The 24,225-nt window shown below is 40.9% G+C and overlaps 1 protein-coding gene across 1 annotated transcript in view; it reads right to left on the bottom strand.

Annotated features, from left to right (window-relative positions):
- LOC104541072 (inaD-like protein) overlaps nt 1-24,225 on the bottom strand; it is a gene marked incomplete at its 5' end in the record, with an annotated part of 93,837 nt that overhangs the window by 16,936 nt on the left and 52,676 nt on the right. The window contains 7 exon segments of the mRNA XM_010185038.1: nt 829-912; nt 13,414-13,547; nt 14,140-14,257; nt 14,568-14,589; nt 14,591-14,631; nt 18,878-18,970; nt 21,825-21,897. Of these exon segments, the coding sequence (XP_010183340.1) occupies nt 829-912; nt 13,414-13,547; nt 14,140-14,257; nt 14,568-14,589; nt 14,591-14,631; nt 18,878-18,970; nt 21,825-21,897 (565 nt within the window).

Here is a 24,225-nt window from a genome sequence, read left to right as displayed (position 1 = left end):
TTTCCTGTTTGGCCAGAGAATAATTAATTAACCTTCCCCAATTTTATCCCCTAATTATTGTGCTCTGCTAATACACAGTTATTTATAAAACGAAAACAACATTCGGCCTTAACGCTAAAAACAATATTTTCAGTGCAAGAGCTGTAAAGACAACTCCCCAAGTACCCCTCGCTATTTTTCTAACCCTACACACCAAAGCCTTAATGGCCATGCTGGGAATTTGTCCTGATCTGACAGCGCGAGGCTGCAAGCAGCTGCGCTGAACCCCTGCCTGACCAAAGTTTCATTTGCAGAGCAACACTTCCCTCTTAACCCTTTCCCGCCTCAATTTCCACGCTTGTCCGAGGGAAAAACACTACATTTATTCACAGAAATAATTCTGCGTGTTCACCAGTTTCATGGACCATGGCCTGAAGGAGCCGGTAGCTCCCCAAGCCATGCCACAGGAGATTTTTGGCAGAGATGCTCAGTCACCCTCGCTTCTCGCCCCACATTTGCCCAGCTCAGAGATACTGAAGCAGTGGTGGTAGTGCCGGCCTCCGAATAAAAGATTAAACAGATGAATAATACAGAGCTATTGGACATGACAGCTGAGCTATGTAATTCAAGAACTGCCTTGCTCAATTAAATTTAATATATTCTCAATTTGTACCTTCAGTTTATATGAATATATAAGGAAATATGAATTTTTTAGGATGCTCTCAGTGACAGAAAAGAAGGTTCGAGTACAGATCCTACTCAACGATGTACAAGAAATCTACGCTGCATTGAACACCAGTGTCCCTGAGTAAGGTACGAGCAAGCACACACATGGAGAGACTCCTTTACCTCCAGAATTTGATCTCCAGCCCAAAGTCTGCCATCTCGGGCTGCCGCCCCTTCTTCATAAACTTCATGGATCACGATGGCGTCCTGTGGGGAGAAAGGGGTGGTGTGAGTCCTCCCTCCCAAGCAAAACTGTAACACAGATTTTATTTTACTTTTTAAAAATATTTTGGGATTAGAGAATGACTCCTGTAATCAAAATACAGTAAAAAGGTAAGAAGGATTTTGTTCACCACTTCAGGGTAGTCTTGTCTACAGCTTCTTAGGCTTCCATCATCTTTACACATTGGCATCAGCAGGACGTGAACTCAGTGTGAACCGCTGTATTAATATCGCCTACTTTTTATGATATTATTTAAAACCAGATTCTTTGGAGCTATGAATATTTTTAGGGACTTGGCATCGATCTCAGCTTTAAGCAAGAGCTGAATGCCTTGTGGTAAATAGCGCTGGTTAAATCTGTAAGAAATGAAATCCAGAAGAAACGAACAATGGCAAACGTTACTTTATTACTGAGGTTGGAAAATGTAGGCAGTGGCAGATGTAGCTTCAGGGAAGGTTTCAGTGATTTAATCTTATTGCCAGCAATAGATGTCCCCAAAGAAAAAGCATTACAAAGAACATACTGTTCTCTCGCTGGTGCTTTCCCTTTGCATTGTTCTGCTTTGTTTCTTTATTTTAGTTTCTTTTTCCTGAAACAAATAGGTGAACATCCACATCCTGCTGCAGTGCTTCAGCCGGGACACTTCACCGGGCAAAATGTGCTCCTCTCTCCAACATCACCAGCAAACACCTAAAAACGGCTTCGCTACAAACTTTAAAATGGCTCTGGTGACAATTAGATATGTAGATATATCAATTAAGTATGTAGGTGTCAGATAACACGTACACTCTCCAAAAATGCTACAGTTGTGAAGTTTCTTCACCAGTTTGAGGTACAAGTCAGAGAGGAGCCTTTCGGCGGCACTTGCAAGAAAAGGCGGCGAGGTTCACCCGCTGTGCGTTGCCTTCCTGAGCAGGAGCAGGAAATAGCTGCAGGGGTAGAACAAAGTGCCTTCATGCTTTAAAAACACCGTGAGATACTACAGCTCTCATCACAAAGTCAGCTCCCCCCATGCTGCCTTTCCCAGCACACACGGTGCACGTTGAACAGAAAGAAAACTCGGATGCCCTAAAGCGAACGGTCTGATCAAGACAACATTGAAAGCATTGTTCTCTTTCATTTCCATTACACCTTATTTAATGATGTGGACTTGTATGTACAACTGCTCCGTGCCTGCTGGAGCACAGCACCGCTATCACAAACCTCCTGTTTGATACAAATACACCAGCCACTGAAAAAAAGCCTGAAGGATTTCAATCACAAATGGATTACAGCTGATGCAAGTGTCCCAGATGGTGGTGGGGGGGAAAGATTCCAATCTACAGAAATGAAGGCAAAATCCCACGAGCTGTGTACCAAGGTAATTAAGAAAATCAGAAGAACAGCTTGATTAAAAAAAGTTATATATATATATATACACACACACACACCAGTTGCAACTGCAGTGTTTTCCTGAAGTGACTGAAACAGCTATTACTCCTCCATCTTTGCGGCACTGTCGAAATCCTCTGCTACGTGTCTTGGATCTTCTCTCAGCTGTGGGGTTTTAGTTGTTGTGGTTTTTGTGTGGTTGGTTTTGGTTTTGGGAGGGGTTTTTTTGGGGGTTACCTTTGTTTTAAGAATGATCATGTAGCTCTTAAGTCAACACCAGAGATGTTAGCTGGGGTGAAAGCCAGGAGGGTGGTGGCGAGGTATATTTTTTCACCTGAGGCTGATCACGGGTAACTCAGAAAAAGCTGAGTCTGTGGTTTTGAACTTCCCCAGCACACTTCACTTGTGCTTTTTTAAACCCTTTACAAAGGAAGGCTTTTAGAAGTGTCCAATGAGATAACACAAAATATCGACCAGCTTGTTCGGACAGCATCGTCCAACCAGGACATGCTAGGGCATGGGATGAATGTGAAGTTCAGTAGAAAAATTACACCATGACCGTGTCACGGCAGCTGGGCACGTACACAGGATGGCCAAATCAAACACATTCAGACTGTACTTATCCTGGTATTTCCTAACCTCTGAGAAAGGAGCTTTCAATCACATTTAAGTTTGTTTTCCATCTGTGGTCACTTTAAATACGGTCAATGAACTGGAGTGATCAGCTTTACCCAGTACTGCATGATTAAATGTACAACTGCACATACCTAAAGCTCAGATTCAGGAACGCTGAAAGTTATCTCTTTGAATTATCTGCACTGTCTATTTGGAAAGGCAACAGCTCAGTGCTATGCTGCAGTTCCTGCATGGATTAGACGCCAGACCTAGAACTAAAAATACATATGTATGGTATAAAAGGTACATTCCTCCTGGTCTGTGCCTACCCCAAGGAAGGAAATATCTCGCTGACCTGCCAAAGCACTGTTTTTCTTAACTAGGGTTTTTTTAAAGTAATGTAGTTGCATCAGGCTTATCAAATCAATCAAAACCAGAATGAAGCCACGTGTCCATGATGTACTGCAAAGATTTTTAAATAGTCCATAAATATGAGTGTCCTACCTTCCTTAGCTTATAAGCTATGACAGACACACATCTTTCCTCTGATACTTCTGGGATCAGCTCAAAGTGCATTTAACCCAGAAGTAATCTTTTTCCTGTGGATCCAGTGGGATCTGGGTAAGACTCTTAGTTTTCATCATCCATGACAAATTGCTAAAACCAAACTCCTGATGTTATTGAACATTTTAAATTATATCACTATTTTAAAGAAGTTTCCACAGTAATGAGATGTAATCTCACACTCCAACCACCTAAACAACCATTGACGTGCTATTGATTTAAGCTGTAACACCCCTCACAGTGCCTCAGAAAACCAATAGGATCTACCAGGAATAAAACAATACAAAGCATTTCTTTAAAGGAAGGGTTTTGGTTACTGAAGTCCTGTGTTTGATATCTCTAGAAGTCAAGACCTAAATAGTTCAAAATCAATAGAGGGGGAGGAAGAGAATGTGATATCAATGTTCATCTAGAGGTTGTGAATTAATGGTGGCTCTGGACAGATTTTCACTCACATCCCCAGCTCTTTCACTACCAGTTTTGTATACATATAGCTCCATGATACAGCTTGGCAGAGTCACAGAAACTGTTCATGCAGAAAGGAGAAATAAAAACTCTTGTATCCAGAACATGCCTGTTTAAATAAAAATATTCAGCTGCTGAAAGCACATACTTCGTAAGGTTTACAGATACATTCAAAAAACTGAAGATTTAATCTTTATGTATTTTGACAAAGCATCGTCTGGGACCATTATACAAATTGAGAATTTGTGTGAAGTTGCACATTTGTGCAGGGTGAAGGATGCAGAATACAAGCCAGGGCATATAAACAGCGTTTTTCTGTACTATAACAATGTCCGCGCTCGCAGCTGTAAACTTAAGACTACCTGAGCATGAAAACACTGACAGATAATGTAGAAGGGAAATTGTCTGCTACCACTGAGGTGGCCATCCTGGGTTGAATAATGCAGATATTGAAGGCTACTGAAGAAAAGGCAATGGCAGACAAGTAGAAGAGTTCACGGAGTTTCTTGCTCAAGACCTTGAGGAATGACAGTGGTGCAGAGCGAATGATGACTGAATGGTGAGGGCAAAGCAGCCTCCCAGAAATTAGCACCCAATCTGTGAATCCACTTACAGAAAATACAACCTGTAAAACGTGCAAAGCATGATCGACATCGCATTGCTTTATTCCGAGCGAGGGGAATAGCCCTGAACTCTCAGGGAACTGGATCTCAACCAATTGGTATTTATCTCTGCTTGATTTGTAACAGCTTCATAGCAGGTAGGGGAAGAATACCAAACTCATCATCAGCAGAGAGCACAAACAGAAATGCTAATGTTAAGAATTAAAGTCAGCAAGAGAGACAGAGTAATCTTTATGTCTTACATGTCAAGAACTGGTATGGCAGAGACCCCAGGCAATGACCACGTAGCCCTGTCTTGATGGAGCCTTTGGGAGAAAGGTGGTAAAGTCAGGAAAATCACTGAACCTTCAAAGCCTGCAGGACCATAAGCAGTGGTGAGAAAGTCTCACAAGCTGTCTGGCTTTAGGCTTGGGCTGCTCACGTGTTTTTGGCAAGTTTATAGCTTCTGAGCCAGTCTCTCTGGTGTTTCTTTTCTTCTCTGCAGCTGCTCCTCAGGAGGACAAGCAGCAGCTTGCAACATGGGTGCCCTTGGCCACTGGAAATCAGCCTCTAGGCTGAATTTACCATGGATATCTTGATGAAGTTCTAGCATGTGATAAAGGTGGACCAGTATGCATGGGGGGTTGGATTTCATAAGAACTGGAGTGAAAAAATCTTTACATACCTGGTGTCGGCTGGATTTGACAAGGAAAAAGGTCTGAATTTTGGTAAACAGGCTTATTTCATAGAACTTGGTCCTTACCTACTGTGGATAACTAACAAGAAGCTATTTCTTTAACTGAAAGACACTAACTGAAACACATTAACTTTGTGTTTGATTTAGTTTTGCTGGGCTATTTCAGTCTATGAGACCCAGCCATTATTTTTGATAGGATCAAAAACGCTTCACAGAAGTAAGGTGACCCACTACACATTGGGGGCACCAATAATCACTGTCACAGAATGACACCGGGTGAGCTATGCAGAAAGAAATGAGTTGTTTGAAAATCCCAACCACGTTTTCCAAGATGTGCACTTTAAGGTGGCAATTGTTAAGACCAAAAATTCCCCAAACAGCCTTGAAAGTAGAAATCAGCTCCATAGCTCTGCCACCAGAGCAGCACCACTCGTTTGGCCTGAACCAAGGGAGTACTATACTGAGAAAGGTACCAAACTCCCAGAAAAGACATTTCTGAGCACACCCACACACAGATGCCAAAAGTCCAGGTCAAAACAGAGACATCAGATTTTTAGGAACCTACGTGGTTACTCAAGGCAGGACAAACTGCTGGAATTACAGGAATTTTACATGCCTGTACCTCAGTTTAGTCTGTAGTTAGGTGGATGAATCTTACCACTAACCATAACTATGTATTTGGTGTAAGAAATGAAAATTTCTGCACGGATTAGAGTACTTCCCTAAGGAAGCAAAAAAGTAAGCTACATATCAAACAACATTCAGGAAAAGATGTTTAGAAATGTTAAGAGTAAATTAGCATTTATTAAAGGAAATAAAGCTACAAGGGGTTTTGCTGACTGCAGGATTACAGATTTATCTCTTTCCCGGGGCAAGTACAATATCATTAGTTATTTCCTTTTCAACTTTTCTACCACTTTGTCCAGAGTAGTAAAATTGTCATTTCATGTTTACAGGCTGGTTCACAGATAAAGCAGGAATCAACCAGTTGCACAGCGTGTTTCGCTGAAGAATTACCCCCATACAAGTACCTCTCAGTAGTTAAAATAAATCCAGCTGCCGGTTACGTGTAGGCAGAGGAAACGACAAGTTTTGCTATGATCTATGATCTTCCATTTGCAGATCTAAGTGGAATCTAAAAGACATCAGCAACAAGAGCTGAAGGTCAGCTCCAAGCAAATCACTTGACTTCTTAAAGGGGTTTATCATCGTGCTGCGTGTACTCTCTTCTAACACTCAAATATTTTGCAACTGCCAGCATTCACAAACCATTAACAGGCACCCAGAACGCTAAACCAAACACTACTGTAATAAAACAGGCTATATAATGTAAAAATGTAGTACCGTGTCAATGTAAAAATGCTTTACATTGCATGATACTGAATAACTTCTCCACTCAAGGTCAAAACAAAAGGTCTGTTTCCCATTTAAGAGCAAGCCCTTGCAAGAGATGGTGTTCACCTGCCAACTTTCATAAAAAAGATTAATCCACAACATCAATATGAATATAATTTTTCATACTAAAATACAGATTTATTTTAAGGAAGTGGATAATATTTGTATTACATTTTATAGGCCCCTATAGTTACATCTGGTCCTTATTTATTTAAATTTTATTCAGCTTGCATAATATTTTTGCTTACAGTTATATTCTCCAAGATCAGAAAAGCTAAAACCTGAAAATTCAATGGCACTATTCATTAACATTCCTTCGATCTGCAGTCATAGACATTTGCAAGCTCTCCTTTGATTCTGAAATAATAAAACTAAGGTAATAAGATGTTTAGTGTAAAAATATATGACTTAAGTCAGAATGATAGAAAGACCTATGTTTCTATGAATCACATGCCAAAGTAAACCAAAGTTTTTCAGAAAGTATACATGCTCATTTTAGAGGGAATAATAAAACACAGAACTACATATTAAAATGTTAACTCTCTCACTCTCATTATTTTATTAAATAAAAAAATATGAAAATTTACAGTGTATAGTGCGTAACAGCTTATAAAGAATGCACGAGATCCCGAATGCGTATGACACAGGAAGCCGAGAGCTGGTGATTACAACTACCAGCAAGCAAGATACTCCCCACGTCCTTTCTGACATGTCCTACTGCTTTTGTATATTGTTAGCTTAAATTTCATGGTTGATTTACACTCCTGGAAGACACCAACTTCTTCAAGCAAGACGCTGCTATGCAGGCTAGCTGTACAGGCAGCGAAACCCTTGCCAAAGAGCTATCAAATCCATGATTTGCAAACTTACTGCTCCAATTCCCTTTTCTACTCATGTAGAAAGCAGTTTGGTTTTTTCATGCTGTTGGACGCTAATGTCCTTTTGGAACTACGATGAATCCACCAACTTCATTTTAACACGATCCAACCCAGGGTCAAAGCAATTCCTCACAATTTCAAACTAACTGCCTTTACCACTCTGTCATTAAATTGCCTTCTGTTTTATAAACGTGGGTGATGGTGAAGAAGTGATTGCATTTTTTTCCCTCCCAACCGCAAACTTTTCCTCTATAATACCCAAGCCACAATTAAAAACTTAGGACCTCCATTACCATTTTTTGCTCTATTGTTCATTCATTGTGCAACAGACTTTACAGCAACAGTGCCTATAGCCAAAATATTGCCAAAACCCTCCTGGGGCCAGTATCTTGCTTTTCATTTGTAGTTACAAGGTGAGCATATTCCACTAAAACACTTTCAAACTTTGCAGCACTTGATGACTGTCTACAAAGCCGCTCAGACCTCGGCTGTCTATAACTGACGGCGGCGTTTTTGCTTGAATTTAAATATAATCGAAATGGGAGGGAGGGAAGAAAGCTCAAACAAGGGGTAAGCTGTTTAGTAATGCACAATTTGCATTAGTCCTCGTGTTTAGGTAGGTCCCCACTGCTGAGGGTAGCACAGCAGAAACCAGGGATACCAGACTTGGCTTGGTGTTAGGAACAGCCTGCTCTTGGCAGCGTGGAGATCCTAGCAGGGCAATTAGCCCTTGCAGCTCCAGGGGCAAACATCGGGTCTTGAACAGCTGCAATTTAAAGTCGCCGTTTTCTTGATTATTCCCATGCCTTTCCTTAACAGATGGGGTTTATGCAACGTCCGACTCACCTGGCCTGACAGAATTAGTCTAAATACTCTTCTGTCAAACTGCATCCCCACCATCACAGAGCTTCCCTGCTCCATCACAAGCCAGAAAGGCGCAAGGGCTAAACCGAGGTGATGAAAAAAGCTTTTTCTTCTCAGAAAAAGCTCTCACAACCACTAGTGTTAGCTGAACACACGCATATTCTGTTACTTTTTGGAGCATTGCTAAGAAGCTACAGTTCCCTGGCTTTGTGGATCACTTATTTTTACAGATGGAGTACCTTAGAGTTTGTTAATTGCCCTAAAAATGCTTCTTATTAAAGTCAGCTGAAAGCAAAAGTTTTAAAAAAATTACTAAATTCAAAGTAGACAACTCGGGATATGAAACTCTGCATAAGAAGTTCATTGTTGCTTTCAATAAAAGGTTGAAGTATACTGCTTTTCCTCCTTTCTATGCAAAGCTCAGCTAGTGACCGCCTCCAAGCTACTCCACCTCCAAAGAGCCCCCAAAGTACCACTCCTGCAATATTATTTTCTTTTCTAGATGCCTCTTCAGTACTTAATCGGGATTTCAAGTCCCAGCTGAGCCTCTGCACTCCCCTTGCAGGGTTTTCCAACTATGCCTGGAGGCGACGTCCCTGTACCAGGCCTTGAAACTGCTGAATCCCCTCCGGCACGGGCGAGCATCTTCATCACCCAGGCAGCAAATACAGAGTCAATAACTATGAGTAATCAACTCGACCATTACTAAATTATTCAGCTGGAAGCAAAAGAGCGCTCCCACCTACCAGGAAAATGTTTGTATCTTAGAGGGATGCTTTTGCCATGTACTGCCAAGAATAAAATCCCTGTAAATTGACAATGCTGTTTTATAGAAAATGGCTCATTGCAAGTTGCTGACTGGACAAGACATCCCAGTATTCACCCACTATGGGGTGATAATGGGGTTTGGATGATTTAATCCCCACATGCCATCTGGAGGACTACCAGGACACTTTTTTTTTAAACATTTCCTAGATGCCCTGTTCTCAGACCATTTAAGAAAAAAAAAACCCATAGAAACTTCCTGGCAAAAGAGTTGTAGAGGAAAAAGCCCATTACTTGAAACTAAATCACTTGTCTTGAAAAAATTTATGCAGAACGGAGCAAATCAAAAGCAGAATAACTGAGGAACGTTTCCTAAATTTACAGTCAACATAAATTCATTTTGAACTTACGATGAACATGAATTTCCTCAATTTATGGTGAACTGGACTACCTGGTGCTGCCAGTCCTCTTTTATTCTGTATATTTGTCCCAGACCTGCAGGGTCCCAGCCCATGTAGCCTTTGTCACCCAGCCACACCAACACTGGCTCGCCGTGAATGCCCAGGTTTGAAAGCCGAAACTCATCCACATCTCACCAGGACTTCCAGCTTGTCCAGGCTGAGCTGGAAGCCCAAGCATGAGTGTCGTTGCCCATCGTGCTGGGTTTGCAGCTCTCAGAGCCGCAGGCGTTGCCCAAACAGGTCTGGAGCGTTCAGAAATCCTGGGCGACTTGCGGCTGGAGTGGTCCAGGCACCCTGGGAGCACCAGCAGCTGCCGAGTGACAATGACAGCCCTGTCAGGTTTATGGCTGCTACCAGCGGTGCTGGAGTTGACAAGCACGCACGTACCATTCAGCAACCAGGGCATGAGAGGGCAGGATGGTGTCTTGGGCAGCAGAGTTAGAGCCTCAAACCCTGTTTTGGGAAGTTTCTGAAAACACTTTTTTAAAATATTTTTTTTTTAAATTCCCACTCTGAGGTTACTTTTACAAGTTTGATTGGACTACAACCAAAAAAACAAAGCCTTCTCACAAATTGAAAGCCTTGTACCTCAGCCAGCTCCACTCTGCAGTTTAATTGCTTTAAAGCAGAGGCCATGTGTTGTGTTCTCTCAGAGGCACTTGGGAAGGTGAAATGAAAGACAGTGAAGAAAAAGATACAAATAATACTCAACCCTTAGAATAAAGTGAAATAGGACTGCTTAAGGGCTATAGCGGTCTAAAGATCAACAACGTGAAGACAGCTCTCAAGGACAAGCCTTCCTTCCCCATGCCTTACAAACTGATGCTCTCCTGCTCCCCTGTGCACACAGCCACAGCCCTTGCTTATAACACATGCAATGTGAAAGCTTAATGGGATGGCCATCTTCTCAACAAAAAAACATTTCACAGGGTTTGAGACATCACTTTCCAACCTCCTCAACAAATTAACCTCTCTGCTCGCAGGCTATATTTTTCAGGTCTCTACTTGGTGATTTCTGATGAGATTCCTAAGGTTATGACTTAAAAGTTGCACTCTGTACTTCATTTTGAAGCACTGCGTCCTTTAGTGGGCTTTCAGACTTATTATTCCAAAAGCTCAGACTGTACATCATGTGTTTAAGATAGACCCAGAATACTCTGAAGTGAGCTTTCCATCACATGCGAGCTGCTGTTGTGCGTCAGTGTTGTCCACCAGCATTCAGTTAAGCATTTTGAGATCAAGTGCATTTCATACTACATAGGTGAAGGCCTTATACTCTTGCCATAACCACCTCAGATTTGACAAGTTCTACTGAGGAGCAGCCTCTCTGTATGCCCTGTACTGATAAATTGCTTCTGAGATCGTAGGGGTTTGTATCCTTCATTGTTTCATAGGCATGTGCACATCTGTGCAGGTACAAAATAAAGATAGCCCAGCAGGAAAAGGAGGAAGAAATGAGTGTTCATGTCTTGTTTACTCAGAGGATAAAAAGACAGCGTCCCTGCTTCATGCCTGCAGAGATGGGCTACAAATGGTGCTATTCCCATTCTTTCTGACTTTGATACGACAATTCCCATTTCAAGAACTGCTAAAACCCAAACCCAAACTGCTGAAGCCATATATAGCTTCGTTTCAGTGGCTCTTGGGTACACAATTTCTGTCACACAAGGAGACCTTCAGAACTGATGAGATTCTGTGGCTCATAAGCATAACACATACACAAACAGTGAAGCTGTAAGTCAATTTGCTTTTACTTTTTCAGAATAGAAAAGATGTCCATCTACATAACTGAGTTAAAAACAAACGAGAGAGAGCAATACAAGATATACCACTCAGCTCCATGTACCTATTTTATTGTATTTCCTCTCTAATCCAGGAAACTCAAAGACAGAAACTTCCCTACAGTCCTGAGTAATAATTTTCTTTTACTTCTCCTCATTACATTATGTGAACTTCATTTCAACCCTGTAACAAGAGCTTGCCTGACTTCATGGCAAAAAAAGAAAGGCATCAAAATAATTCTGGGGAGACAAGTAGTTCAAAGTAGAGCAATCATGATCTCACCAGCTACAGACGCAAGCCCCAGTACCTGCTTTGGGGAGGAGGGTTTGCACGCAGCGTTTTGGATAAGGAAGTTATAGAGAATCCCAGAGAGGGTCTCTGCACTTGGTAAGCGATCAGATTAGATTGTGGTCTCACAAAAGCAGCTTGTTTCCTATCAAACAACATCACTTGCCTTTGAATGAGCAGATTCAGAAACAGGAAATCATTTTTGTCGGCCCTGTAACGCAGGGATCAGAAGTGGGGGAAGTCCGACCTCCCTCCCTTCATGAATTTCAGTTACTGCAACCAAGTGCTCAGATTTTTTTAAATAAATTCTTAGGAGGACAGTTTAATGAATAAACTAATGAATGTATAATGCTTAACCAAAACCATCGACTCAAATTAAAGAATAAAATCCTTTGCATTTTTCTCATCTGCTCTGTAAAGCAGATATTTGTAATTTTCATATATTTATATTAAAATCTCATGAAAGACGCGCACCAGATTGCGCCTGACAGACTGCCATGTATTATTTCCAAATTCCAGTTAAATGAAAAAGCAGAGAGACGACTAACGCTGAACTACTTATTTGAACTTACTCAGCACTGAGGAGCTCGACAAAAAAGGGACTGGGTAGAAAGCAGCACATGGCTGGACAGAGTGAAAACCATTTATGCTGATTTAAGCCTTCAACATAACTCACAGCTACCTCCATGTGCAACAGAGCAACTCAAAGTCTACATAAGCAGAGACTTGGATAAATGGGAGCAAAAGCTGAATCTTTTCCAATTTCAGCTTTAATACTGTAACAGATAAAGCCCACATTCTGCAAAACACAACTTTCTTTTTCCTTTCAACTTCCTCAGGATTTTTCCCCTCTCTTTTTCTTGTTCTTGGTCTGGAAAAGGATTACTGCACTGCAACTCTCCGCAGCTGCTGACACTCTCCATTGCTTAATGATGCACCACCATGACATTTTCGGGAACGACTGCATGTGACAGAGCCTTAAGTGTTTGTGCGGCAGGGGATTCAGGAGAACCCAGCAAAGACACCTCTGCAGCAGACTTGTTTACTGAAAGAACTGAATTTGACATTTAAAAAAACCAATCTGACATTCTATTACACAGTAACACAGCACCTCTTAAATGAAAGTGGAGTGGAAACAGCAACAGCAGAGGCAGAGGAAGGTTCAGCATAACTAACTCGTCAGTTTACACTTGAACTGATACATTTTAATTTAGATGAAGATGATTTTTTTTAAAGCAGCATAGCCAAGAGCAGGATTAAGCAAAAGACACAGAAACCAACAGAAGATTACCTTTGGTTTACCTCCGTTCATCAAGGGCTTTTGCTGGCAGGGAGATACATCGCTGTTCAAACAGCTACTAAGCATTTATGGCAGTGTTAACCCTGCTGACGTAGCTCCACCTCCATGACATTCACTTCTAGTCCAACTATTCTGGTAACTTACCTGCTTGAAACCCTTAATTCACAATGGTTACAAAAGAATACATACTGGTACACTCTGACCACAGCAGAAACCACTACTGAAACACAAACCTCTCAATTTAGACAGGAACAGAAAACTGACCCAATACGTGACAAAATTATCAATTTGTTATTGGAGATTGCGTTTGCTGGTTTCTCTTCCCTGTACTGAACAATTCATTAGAGCAATTACAGATTAACGGCATCATTAGTTTCTACATTGTCTTTGTCTTCTATTCTTTAACTGAGACAGTAAATAGGAATTTAACAAGCTCACCAGTGGAGTGTCCTTCCCTCCGACGATGCTGAGTCCTAGGCCTGAGCGTCCCTTAGATATCTCTATAGTCATCTCCTGCCCTGGAACTATAGGACATGTTGCTGGATCCACAGGCAATGGAGGTGGAAAGACATCTAAGAACGTGAAAAGGTAAAGAAATAAGTCACAATATTCAATGAGAAAATTAAAACCATCAAAGATATTGTACGAGAGTAACTAATTAAGCTCTCGCATTTCGCCCTTCATCTTTACCAATCTAAATCGAACCAGAAGGCGACTCGGAGTCCCTTCAGAAGTCTCTAAATCAGAATTACTCTAGAGTTATGGGAGTAAATGATCAGAGTAAATGTCTGGAAGGACATCTCATTCAGTTATAATCTATGTAATTCAGATCACAATGGCAAGGCTATTCCTGTCAGGACAGATAAGGCCAAGTGTCAGCATCACGGAATAGACACGATTGTCTTCCCTCTATTTTAATTAAAGAGAGGAACAACGCCTTTGTACATAAAAGTCAAGAAAAACAAGCAAAGACACCTTTAAGCTCTCAAAAATTGTAATATGAGAGAAAACCAGAAACAATTTATGAAATAACCTAAAATAGGTCATTGGATGTTCAAAGAAAAAAACCTCAGCAGAAGTTACATGGAAAAAAAAATAAAAATCCATCCAGGGTTAGGGCACTAAACACACGCTATATTGGGGGAGAAAACAACTGGCTCATACTGCGGCTGGTGACTTCTGCCTCTGGAGAAAGGTAAGTAGGTGGTGGCACCAGGGGTATCTCCTGTGAGGTGACTGGTGCTTTTGCTGAAGATTTGGATTGCTTGATCTGGTTGAGGACCTAAAAGCAAAGCAGAAGTTAGCAGACACAGAATGGCATGTTATGTGGACATCGTCATTAGCTGTTGATTACTGTACCTTCCTAAGTCCACTAAGTCAATAAAACACTTATAAACAGCAAAGAACATCCTTGACATTAGCCTGTGACTATTTCCACGTAATTAAAGAGAAAAAAGTAATGTTTTAAGTTTCCACCAAGATAATTATTTCAGTATCTCCCCAGTTATCCCCTTGCCCCCATAAATCACTCAATCTTCACCTAGATCAAACCCCCAGGACCCCTCCTTATTGGCTAACATAGACACACATACATTTTCTGGGAGCTGCTCCTTGCTGATCTGGCACCACCGCTTTGTCAGCTTTACACTTCACATCCTTAAAAGTCAAAAAAGAAAGTGAGGTACATTGGAAATGTCTCATTAGCTTAAATAAATTAAATCAAAAATGATGATTCTAGGCAAACACAGTGATATTTCTTCACATAAGTCCATTTGTAGCAACAACTACACAACTGCCTCCAGACAGTTACAGTGCCCTCCCCTTGTGAGCTCCTGGCAAAACTTAGGCCACTTTGATCCGAGTATTAGTTAGTTATGTTACCCCGTGCTAAAAAACAGCCTAGATTTTGGAAAAGCTGAGTACCAACATCAAAAGGCAACGGAGATATTCTGCATCTCAAAAGAATTTCTAATTAAGATAACAATTCATACGTTAAAAGAAAATATGTAAATCAAATTTTAGGTAACCAAGCTTGAAAAGTCTGGCCTTGTTCCCTGAAGTTTTATGATGTTAAATCATGCCAAGTCCCATGGGCTATTTCCACATTTTTTTTCTACATTTTTCCTCAAGCTTGCTGAAACTATACAACTGGAACTATTATTCAAATGGCTAACAAGAAAAAAAGATAAAGTGGTGATATCATTGTGTTAGCAGAGGTGTCAGGGGAGAAATGGGAAGACTGCTTTGCCATTTTATGAGAGATTGTTTTAATGAGCAACGAAAAAAATAGTTCATACCTCCCTTTTTCATTCTGGTATGTGACTAAAATCTGAAACTTCATCTTGCACATCAAGTAAGCACCAAGCATCACCTTCAAATCTCTCTAACCTTCTCCATTTAACTCAGACGACGCTGGAGGTGCCTGAACAAAATAAAAAGCTTTCCAGCCCCTCCAGCACTGAATTGCGCGCTCAGCATTTGCCATAATTTGACCCGACTGCTTTAATCTAATTCAATTCCCCCAAATGCACCCAAAAGCGTTTTTACAAAGCCCCTCCTCTTTGTCAGTGTTTCAAGGACAGGTTTTCTGCTGGTGTTAAAGACAGATCATTGCTCCAAGTTCCAATCTTTTAAGGAAAATGAATCCGTTCTCACCTACCAAACAACAGTTTAATTATCCCACCTCCAGGACACACATCACGCACACCTCCTGCCAGGACACCAATGATGCAAGGTGCCTCAGAGCGCGCACGACGACTGCTGAAGCCATTTAAAGGTAAAGTCAAAAGTTTCAAGAACATCTCCAAGCCCCGTAGCTCAATTCTTTTCCAACAACACCTTACAGAAAGCAAGATAACAACAGTCCTCAGAAAACCACGACCTCCAATCAGGCCACCTCAACCCTCAGCTCAAAAGCATGCAGACTTTGCCTGACACTTCCATTGGCTCCAGCTCAGAAATAAAGTTGTTTTCTTTCCCCCTTCTTATCACCCAAGTCTGCAGCGATGTCCTTTACAGAGCTTTATTCTTTTTTAAGTGATGAAGTGACAACAAAAAGTATCCTGGGAGCGACTGGCAAATTTATCAAGCAACAAATGAGAAGAGAATTATTTGAATTTTACTTCTTTAATTGCAGCTGTCACTTGGTGAGACATCCTGTCCGTGCTTTGAGCTGTAAATACTTGTGGAAGATCTTTGCTGATAAGCACATACTTTTTATTTACTCAGTGAACTTGACCTTCCTTCACAGAATCCCAGACCGTTAGGGATTGGAAGGGACCTCAAAAGCTCATCCAGTCCAATCCCCCTGCCGGAGCAGGAACACCCAGATGAGGTTGCACAGGAAGGCGTCCAGGCGGGTTTTGAATGTCTGCAGAGAAGGAGACTCCACAACCACTCTGGGCAGCCTGGTCCAGGGCTCTGTCACCCTCACTGAGAAGAAGTTTCTTCTCCAATTGAAGTGGAACCTCCTGTGTTCCAGTTTGTGTCCGTTACCCCTTGTCCTATCATTGTTTGTCACCGAGAAGAGCCTGGCTCCATCCTCGTGACACTCACCCTTTAAATATTTATAAACATGAATGAGGTCTCCCCTCAGTCTCCTCTTCTGCAAACTAAAGAGACCCAGCTCCCTCAGCCGCTCCTCAGAAGGGAGATGCTCCACTCCCTTGATCATCTTTGTAGCCCTACGCTGGACTCTCTCCAGCAGTTCCTGTCCTTCTTGAACTGAGGGGCCCAGAACTGGACACAATATTCCAGATGCGGTCTCACCAGGGCAGAGTAGAGGGGGAGGAGAACCTCTCTGCCCTACAACCACCCCTCCTGATACACCCCTTGTTGACTTCTACATTCCTAATTTCTCGTGCCGTATGACTGAGAACGTCAATAACAACGGTGAAGGAGCACTGGGCTGTAGTAGCAACCATGATGCTATGAAAACCGTTTTCTTTTGCCTCAACAGTCACTAAAAGACTTCCAGAGAAATCTCGTTTCCTCAAAGTAACAAGCTGTCTTGGGCTGCACTGTGGTGTCAAAGTCTGAATGTCAATACGATTATGAACTCATTTCCTTCTGGTCAGAAGGGATGGACCACAACCATCAACATTTACAAATATAAGATACACTTCTTAGAAATACTTGCCATGTAATTCTAAAATCCTGATTGAAAGAAACATCTGAAATGATGAAACTGCCTTTCTCCACTATTTTTTCAACCATTTATGTCTCCAATCCAAGGGTTGGCTCAACTGAAGGCATTACAGAATGAGCAGCTGGATCTAAAGGCATTCAAATACTTTTCTAAATCCACCTCCTAGTGTTTAACTTTTCAGTATCCATTTATGTAATGGATAAAAATTAGCAAGTCATCTCTAAGCAGATATCTGTTGAATGAAGCAGGGCACCGCAGAGCCAGAAGCAACACATGCACTGCCACTGGTCTCACCAGTGACCCCTTGGTCCCCAGTGGGGACAGCACCGCTGGCCTGCTGGATTGCCATTAAATTCGCCCTTCCTCTAATACCTTTCAAGAAGTCGCACAGCACCATATCCTACTCCAACAGTTCATTTTTGTACAATATGTTATATATTTTTATCCACTTCAGTCTCTCAGCAATTTTTCCCATTACTTTGTAATCCCTCAAAAGTTTCTTGCCAAGTTGAGCAAGAACAGCAATAAAACCAGGTGAATTACACCTGCAAATACAGATGATAAAACTCTGATTCATTTATATTCCAGCGCATCAAAGGAGGGTTCTGCACAAGGCTACCAAATACTAATAATTCAACTTTTTTCTAATCCGTTAGTTACACAAATCAATCCATTTTACATGGGTGGTTAATTCTGACGCTTGAATAGCACATAACCCTTCCTAAGTGCTGAAATTCATAGACTCATTAATTAAACACTTATCAGCTATAGAACATTATGTGCATTCAATTCATATTTGCAAAACCCAGAACACATTTATCAAAAGACATCATGGAGTGGGGAAGACCACACGAAAGAAAATAAATAAATGCAGAAATGTCAGGTTTCCTTAGCTGAGGACAGCTCACACAGACTGCACGTACTGCAAATCTCAGTCGACACACTCCTTGAAAACGGAGCAGGCTGCCGGACAAAAAGACTGTCTCAGCACATTTTATGTACCTCTAGGTTTAGTGGCTCTTCAGCATGTTCAGTAGTTTTCCATTTTAAACTTTTAACTAGGAGTCCAAAAAAAAGAGATTAGAGCTGCACCCTGAAGGACTTTCAGATTCCTGATAACGCACAGTCCTGACATGTTAAGCAACAAAAAAGCCCATCTGTATCAATGAGACCTTCAGTATTTATTACAGGGCACACTGTCGGTACCACATTAATCCAGAAGTTATGGGCTTGATGTAGAAATTACCGAGAGTAACTCTATAGCTATGTTATTCAGGAGGCAAGACTAGATTATGATAATAGACATTTTGGCCTTAGAATTTATGAAGCTATGAATATAAATAAGAATATGATTTACAGACTATGCTTTTTTTTCAGAAGTTTGTCACACATGGATGGCAAGAGTGGAAACTCAATCCCCTCACTGAGAAAGAACTCAAGAGGGGGCCAAAATGTTATATAAAAACTCCTATTTCAATATTTTAACAAATTATACTGACTGCTTAGTTCATGAAAACAGTCTACATGTAAAGCTAAGAGCTTGCTGCTGCTTTTACATGTACTGGGTGTTATTTGGCAAAGTGTTATATTCCAACACAAAGGCAATATGTCTGTATTTTCTAAGCTTTGAACATCATTAAATTTTGCTTTCAGGACACGGTTTAGTGGGCACGGCGGTGTTAGTTTGATGGTTGGACTTGATGATCTTAGAGGTCTTTTCCAACATTAATGATTTTGCGATTTTAAGTCACTTACAGCTTTGCTGGATTCCTCATCAGTCAAGCTTTTCATGACGACTTCCAAACTTGGGTCTTCTTCACCACTTGCAGGCTCAGTGCCACCATGATCCTGGTGGAAATGATTGACAACAGCTTTTAAAAACAGCCATGATCCCCCATAATACTGAAAGAAAAAAATCAGTCATTTTTACCTTTTCTTTTGTTTTTCTAAACAAGTAGCAGCATGAAAAAGTAAAAGGATCCACAATTAAAGAATCTTAATGTCAGGAGACAGATACGTGATACAAGTTTCGACAGAGAGACACTGGTCTCCATTTGGCGGATCTGAAGTACCAGGAAGCAGACCGATAGCAGCCCTGAGGTGCAGATCTTAAGGTCACCTTTCAGGGCCAGAATAACCCCTACCAACTGTGAAAACTGTTGAGTTTGTATTAAAAGGCCTTCTCCAAACTTCTGTTTGGTCTCATGCATGCCCAGCATGTTAAAGGAAGCCTTGTTTCCTGCATGATCTGATCCCTGGAGGGGTGGGTGGGCAAAGGGATTCAGGTACCTCTACACATTATTGTGAGAATACTGCAAAGGGGATCCAATGACAACTGCTGGAGAACCAGCAAATGAAGGCAATGGCCCAAAAGACATAAGCATTTGCACCAAGATGTGCTCCAGAACCTTCTCCTGCATGAAGCTTTTCTCTTTCCATAGTGGATTCCCAAGAAAAATGGCCCTTGAAAGATAAAATAGCACCATACTGAGTAGAAAAGCTTGTCTGATCAGGATTTTCTGGTATTTTCTCTAGATAATAACTAGCATACATATAAGAAGCATACGCTTGCAAGAAAAAATTATTTCCTTCCCGTACCAACAATTAAAGTTAAGATAGATAGGAAATGGCTTTTTTCAGGGAAAATGTTAAGTTAGAATGTAAAGGTTAGAGCAGCACTAATTCAGTTATATGTAAAATTTAACGTGTTAATTATCCTTCCCTTTCTTAAACCAATCATGTCCTGGATCTGAAAAGATTGTTGATCTATTATTTTGATTTACTTTATTTAAAAATAGTTTTAATACACTTAAGCCTTTGATCCAAATTTGGAGCTGTCCTCTCTTGCAAAGCAAAATGGACTACGTACAACAAACCAGATTTCAAGATCTTCTGAATTTTCATTAGTTATTTCACATTTAAGTGCACAGACCTGCTACTTGAGGAGGTAAAGTACCTTTGAATTTGACACAAAGGCTCACTTTGTTCAGTATTGCAGCAAAGTATCTCATTTTGTAGCTTTCTGATGACTGTAGCTTTTAAAAAACAGATATTTTATAGCAATTAATATACTTTGCTTCTGGTGGCTTACCCACAGTATTGCACCACAACATATCCTTATCCTTTCCTGCAGCTCCATGCAATGAAGCAAGATGGTTTATTAAGGCATATTTACTGTTTATCATTTTCCATATTAAAATACCTCAATGAAGATATAAAGATAAGATGAAGAAAATTAACACAATGGTACATGGTAACTAAGGCACTCTCATATTCCATTACAGTAGCCAGGCTATTTAGTGTGATCTACTAAGTTTCAAGTACAGTGTTAAATATTTATTTGGTATTTGAAGATATAATTTCAAGATCTAATGCACAGTAAGTTTTGCTTTCTTTAAAGACAAGAACAGCTGTCAAAGGAAAGCAATGTAAATTTATACACACCAACAGTATCTTTATATTTACTTTATACTGTAAAAAGATACTAGCTAAAAGTAAAAACCTGCATCCACTTATGAAACAAACACAATGTAAATAAGAGACACTAACGTATGAAACTCAACCCAAAAGCATTGGCCTCTAAAGGCAAACTCTGCATGCGAGGCTCAGCGCTTGGGTTTTCACGTGCTGGTAGGGGTTAACTACAGTCATTTGACCACAGCACAGAATGCACCGAAATAAAGCTTCGAGGTTCATCCTGAAGACCCAAATATTAATCAAAGCTGGGAACAAATGGGCGTATTAAAGAGTCAACAAAACTAAAATTAGCTTGGGCTCTGCAAATTGTAGTTTGCAATTCACCAGCTGCACCTGGAGCACGCTGCTTTGATGGAGGAGAGAACGAAAAACCAAAAAACTGCCCCAAAATAGCTCCGATCCAAGCAAAAACTGCACAGCTCTTGCACTGTACAGCCCCACGCCTGCATGGAAGTAGCCAGCAGTCGGAATATAATCTGGAAAGCAATAGCAAGCACATAAACAGGAGATTCATCCAGCGTTACCTAGCATGGACCAGCGCTGTGGATCACAGTAATGCTTACTGAAATACCAGGAGTTCAATGCATGCGAATTCATCAATTCAAGGCAAGAACCAACTCCAGCTGAATTATAAAAGGTCTTTTGCGTTATTAGCTCAAACAGAAATAGAATTAAAAAGCAACTGCAAGGCTAACCATGTACTTTATCTAGAAAATTTAGTTATGCCGTATCGAGATGTCAAAATAATAAAAATGCGGTGACACTGCAGGGATTCATGGTGCACAGGAGGGCAATTGGTCTACACTGGGGCTCTGGGAGCAACTCTAATCAAGAAAACCAGAAGTTTTTGCACTGAAGGTTGTATGCGACAACACCGTGTACCAGAGCTCACTGCGTGAACAGCCCTCGCCTGCTCCTCCAGGAAGAAAACGAGCGGCAGTGAGAGGTGGATACTGGGGTGCAGGACGAAGTGGTGCAGTTTTTCCTCCTGTGCAGCAATAACCTGTTTTAATACCTGTTGTTAATGCCATGCCATCCCTTTCAGTAACAATGGGATCAATAAAAACAAGACCGGGGAAAATACGCCTGTTAGGTCAAGTTCCTACCCAATGCGTTTTATGATTCGGTTAGAAAAGGTGCTCAAAATTCTAATGAACTACGAATTACGATTAGTCTATCTAATTTACCAATACTTAGTTTAAAAAAAGCAACACACAAACTTTACCTCAGTAGAAGAGTGGGAACTGGAAGGTAATGGGAAAGGAGTAACAGCCATCTGATTGACTGCATCTTCACTTCTGTAAAACAAACATCAGGGTATTACACATTGAACGGTGACGGCCAAACTTCTACTTTGAGTTGGTTTTGCCCATTCAGAAAACACTCTTACTAGCATCAAAGGTAACTGTTTCTTACCAGAAGCAAAAGCACAGAAAAACACTTTATTTTTGCTTTTGTTCTTTGTTAGCAACCAGATTACATCCCTTCTCGGAGCCACAGGAGTTTCATCTGGGATGCACTGACAGCGTATTTTTGGAAACGTAATTTTGTGTGGATTATCAGAGGACGCAGTTGGAGTTTACAGTCCCCACGCATCAACAGATGTGCTAATATTTCATTAGCCTCTTCTAATAGTGTTTACATTTGTGAACTGTTTATAGTGTAATGTTCACATTATGGAAATATAACACCTGTTTTACTACAATAGGTTGCTTTTTCTTTTTTGTTCATATTTGCTGTGGTCTTTTAAAAAAGATTTAATGTATAAACGTGGAAGAATTTTTATAAAATGCAGGGAGGAGAAAACAGATGAGCATTGATTGCCACTACATATAGAGTACATTATTTTTCAAAGATGCTTCTCTTTGAAATGATATGACTTTGACATGACTTCCTGGGCATGGCTCTTCTGGGTTTGATTTCTGATTCTATCTACTACTTTCCAGGTTGCTGTAACACCAGCAGAATTTTTTTGTCCTTAATTTCTGGAATAAAATAATTATTAGACTAGTATGTGTTCAAAACCATTTTACAGAAGTGCCTGAAAGGAAAAAAAAAAGCCTCATTTTCTCCCTCAAGAGTTAAACGCATGAAGGAAGCATGCTCCGATCACCGAAAGGCACCACCGAATCAACAGCTCTCAGCAGAGCAGCGTGTGGGAAACTCAGTCACAGGCATTTGAAATGAGAAATCCTGCAGGCAAAGGTTGCTGAATTCATTTTCTTATCTTCAACCAAGCAGCCCCACAATTCAAAGGAGCTGCTTCTGTGCTGCTCGTTTTTGTACTCGCTCCCAGCCTCTCCTCTGGGCCCTGCTCAAAGCCTTGCAGGAGTCAGAAAGCAGGCCCAGATCAGACCCAGAGCAGCCCCCGATGCAGGAACACAAGTGCGCGGGGATAAGACTTTTTTAATGCCCAGAATCAAGCTCACAAATTTCATAAGCGATTTGCAATTTCCAAGTGTATTTCACCCCAGAAGGCACGTTAGGCAACGGCATTTCCCTCCTCTTATCTTCTCGAGACATCGATCTCATGATGTTACTTTTCTAACCTATAAGAATAAATCTGTAAAGTTAAGGTGTACAAGAGTCCTGGCAACTTTTGCTTGGCCGCAGAGATTTTTCTGGCAATGGCTGACATGAAGCACAAACAGCCTGAAAGCTACCACCGCTTCTGCAGCTTACAACACACCTTGCAACTAGGAGCAAACTTGAAAAGAACAAGGTACGTATAAACTTTTGTGAGAAATATCACTCTAAAATTACTTCATGATCTGCATGAGAAAGTGGGGTGCAATTAATTATACAAATTAGTTTCTACTTCATATATACACACAAAATGCTGCTTTTTCCAATCACCAGGCACACATTTTAATGCAGTTTGAAATGGATGGCCATTTTTATTCCAAGCAATAAAAAAAGCCACTTAGAGTAGTTCCTTGGGAAAAAAATAGCAAAAAAATTTAAAAAACCCAAGGTTAACAGAGTGTCACAACTTGTAATCTCTCCCTGCTAGGACTCGTACATATTCAAATACTTTAATGCTGCTTCAAAGGAGAATGCTTCAAAGCTGAATCAAAGTGGGAACATATTTTAAAGTGACAGATCTAATAATAAATTGCTCTTTCTGCTCTCCACTTCCATAAGTGTCCTCAACTAAAACATGAATTTATTTACAACTAAAAGGAGCGATCATTTCCTTTTGAAGCTGGAGCAGACAGCTTAGAAGTCTGAACGTCATATTCAAATTACTGCAACTGCAAATGAGCATTCAACATATTTGCCAATAGTTGCTACAAAACCACCTCCGAGAAAGCTGTTCTCCGCTAACCTCCAGCAATACTGAGCACTGGGAAGACGCCTAAACCCTTCACCATCAAGACACAGCTTCATACTCGCAGGGTCAAAGCAATGCACAATGTGATTTAGACAGCAGGGAGGCTCAGACGCTCGCCCTCTGTCATCTGCAGGAACGATAAACACCTGTTCCAGTCCTCATATTGGTCCTGTCCCAGTTCTCATACTGGTAAGATATAAGAACTGGGATGCTGGTTTGTATAAGATGCTGGGATGGCAGCCCATCTCCTTGCAGAGCGTATGAACCAGAGAGCTGCTTACATTTCATCAGT

The sequence above is a fragment of the Mesitornis unicolor genome, unplaced genomic scaffold (genome assembly GCF_000695765.1).
Source record: "Mesitornis unicolor isolate BGI_N332 unplaced genomic scaffold, ASM69576v1 scaffold6985, whole genome shotgun sequence".
Classification (NCBI taxonomy): domain Eukaryota; kingdom Metazoa; phylum Chordata; class Aves; order Mesitornithiformes; family Mesitornithidae; genus Mesitornis; species Mesitornis unicolor.
This window is presented reverse-complemented; position numbering and strand designations above follow the sequence as displayed.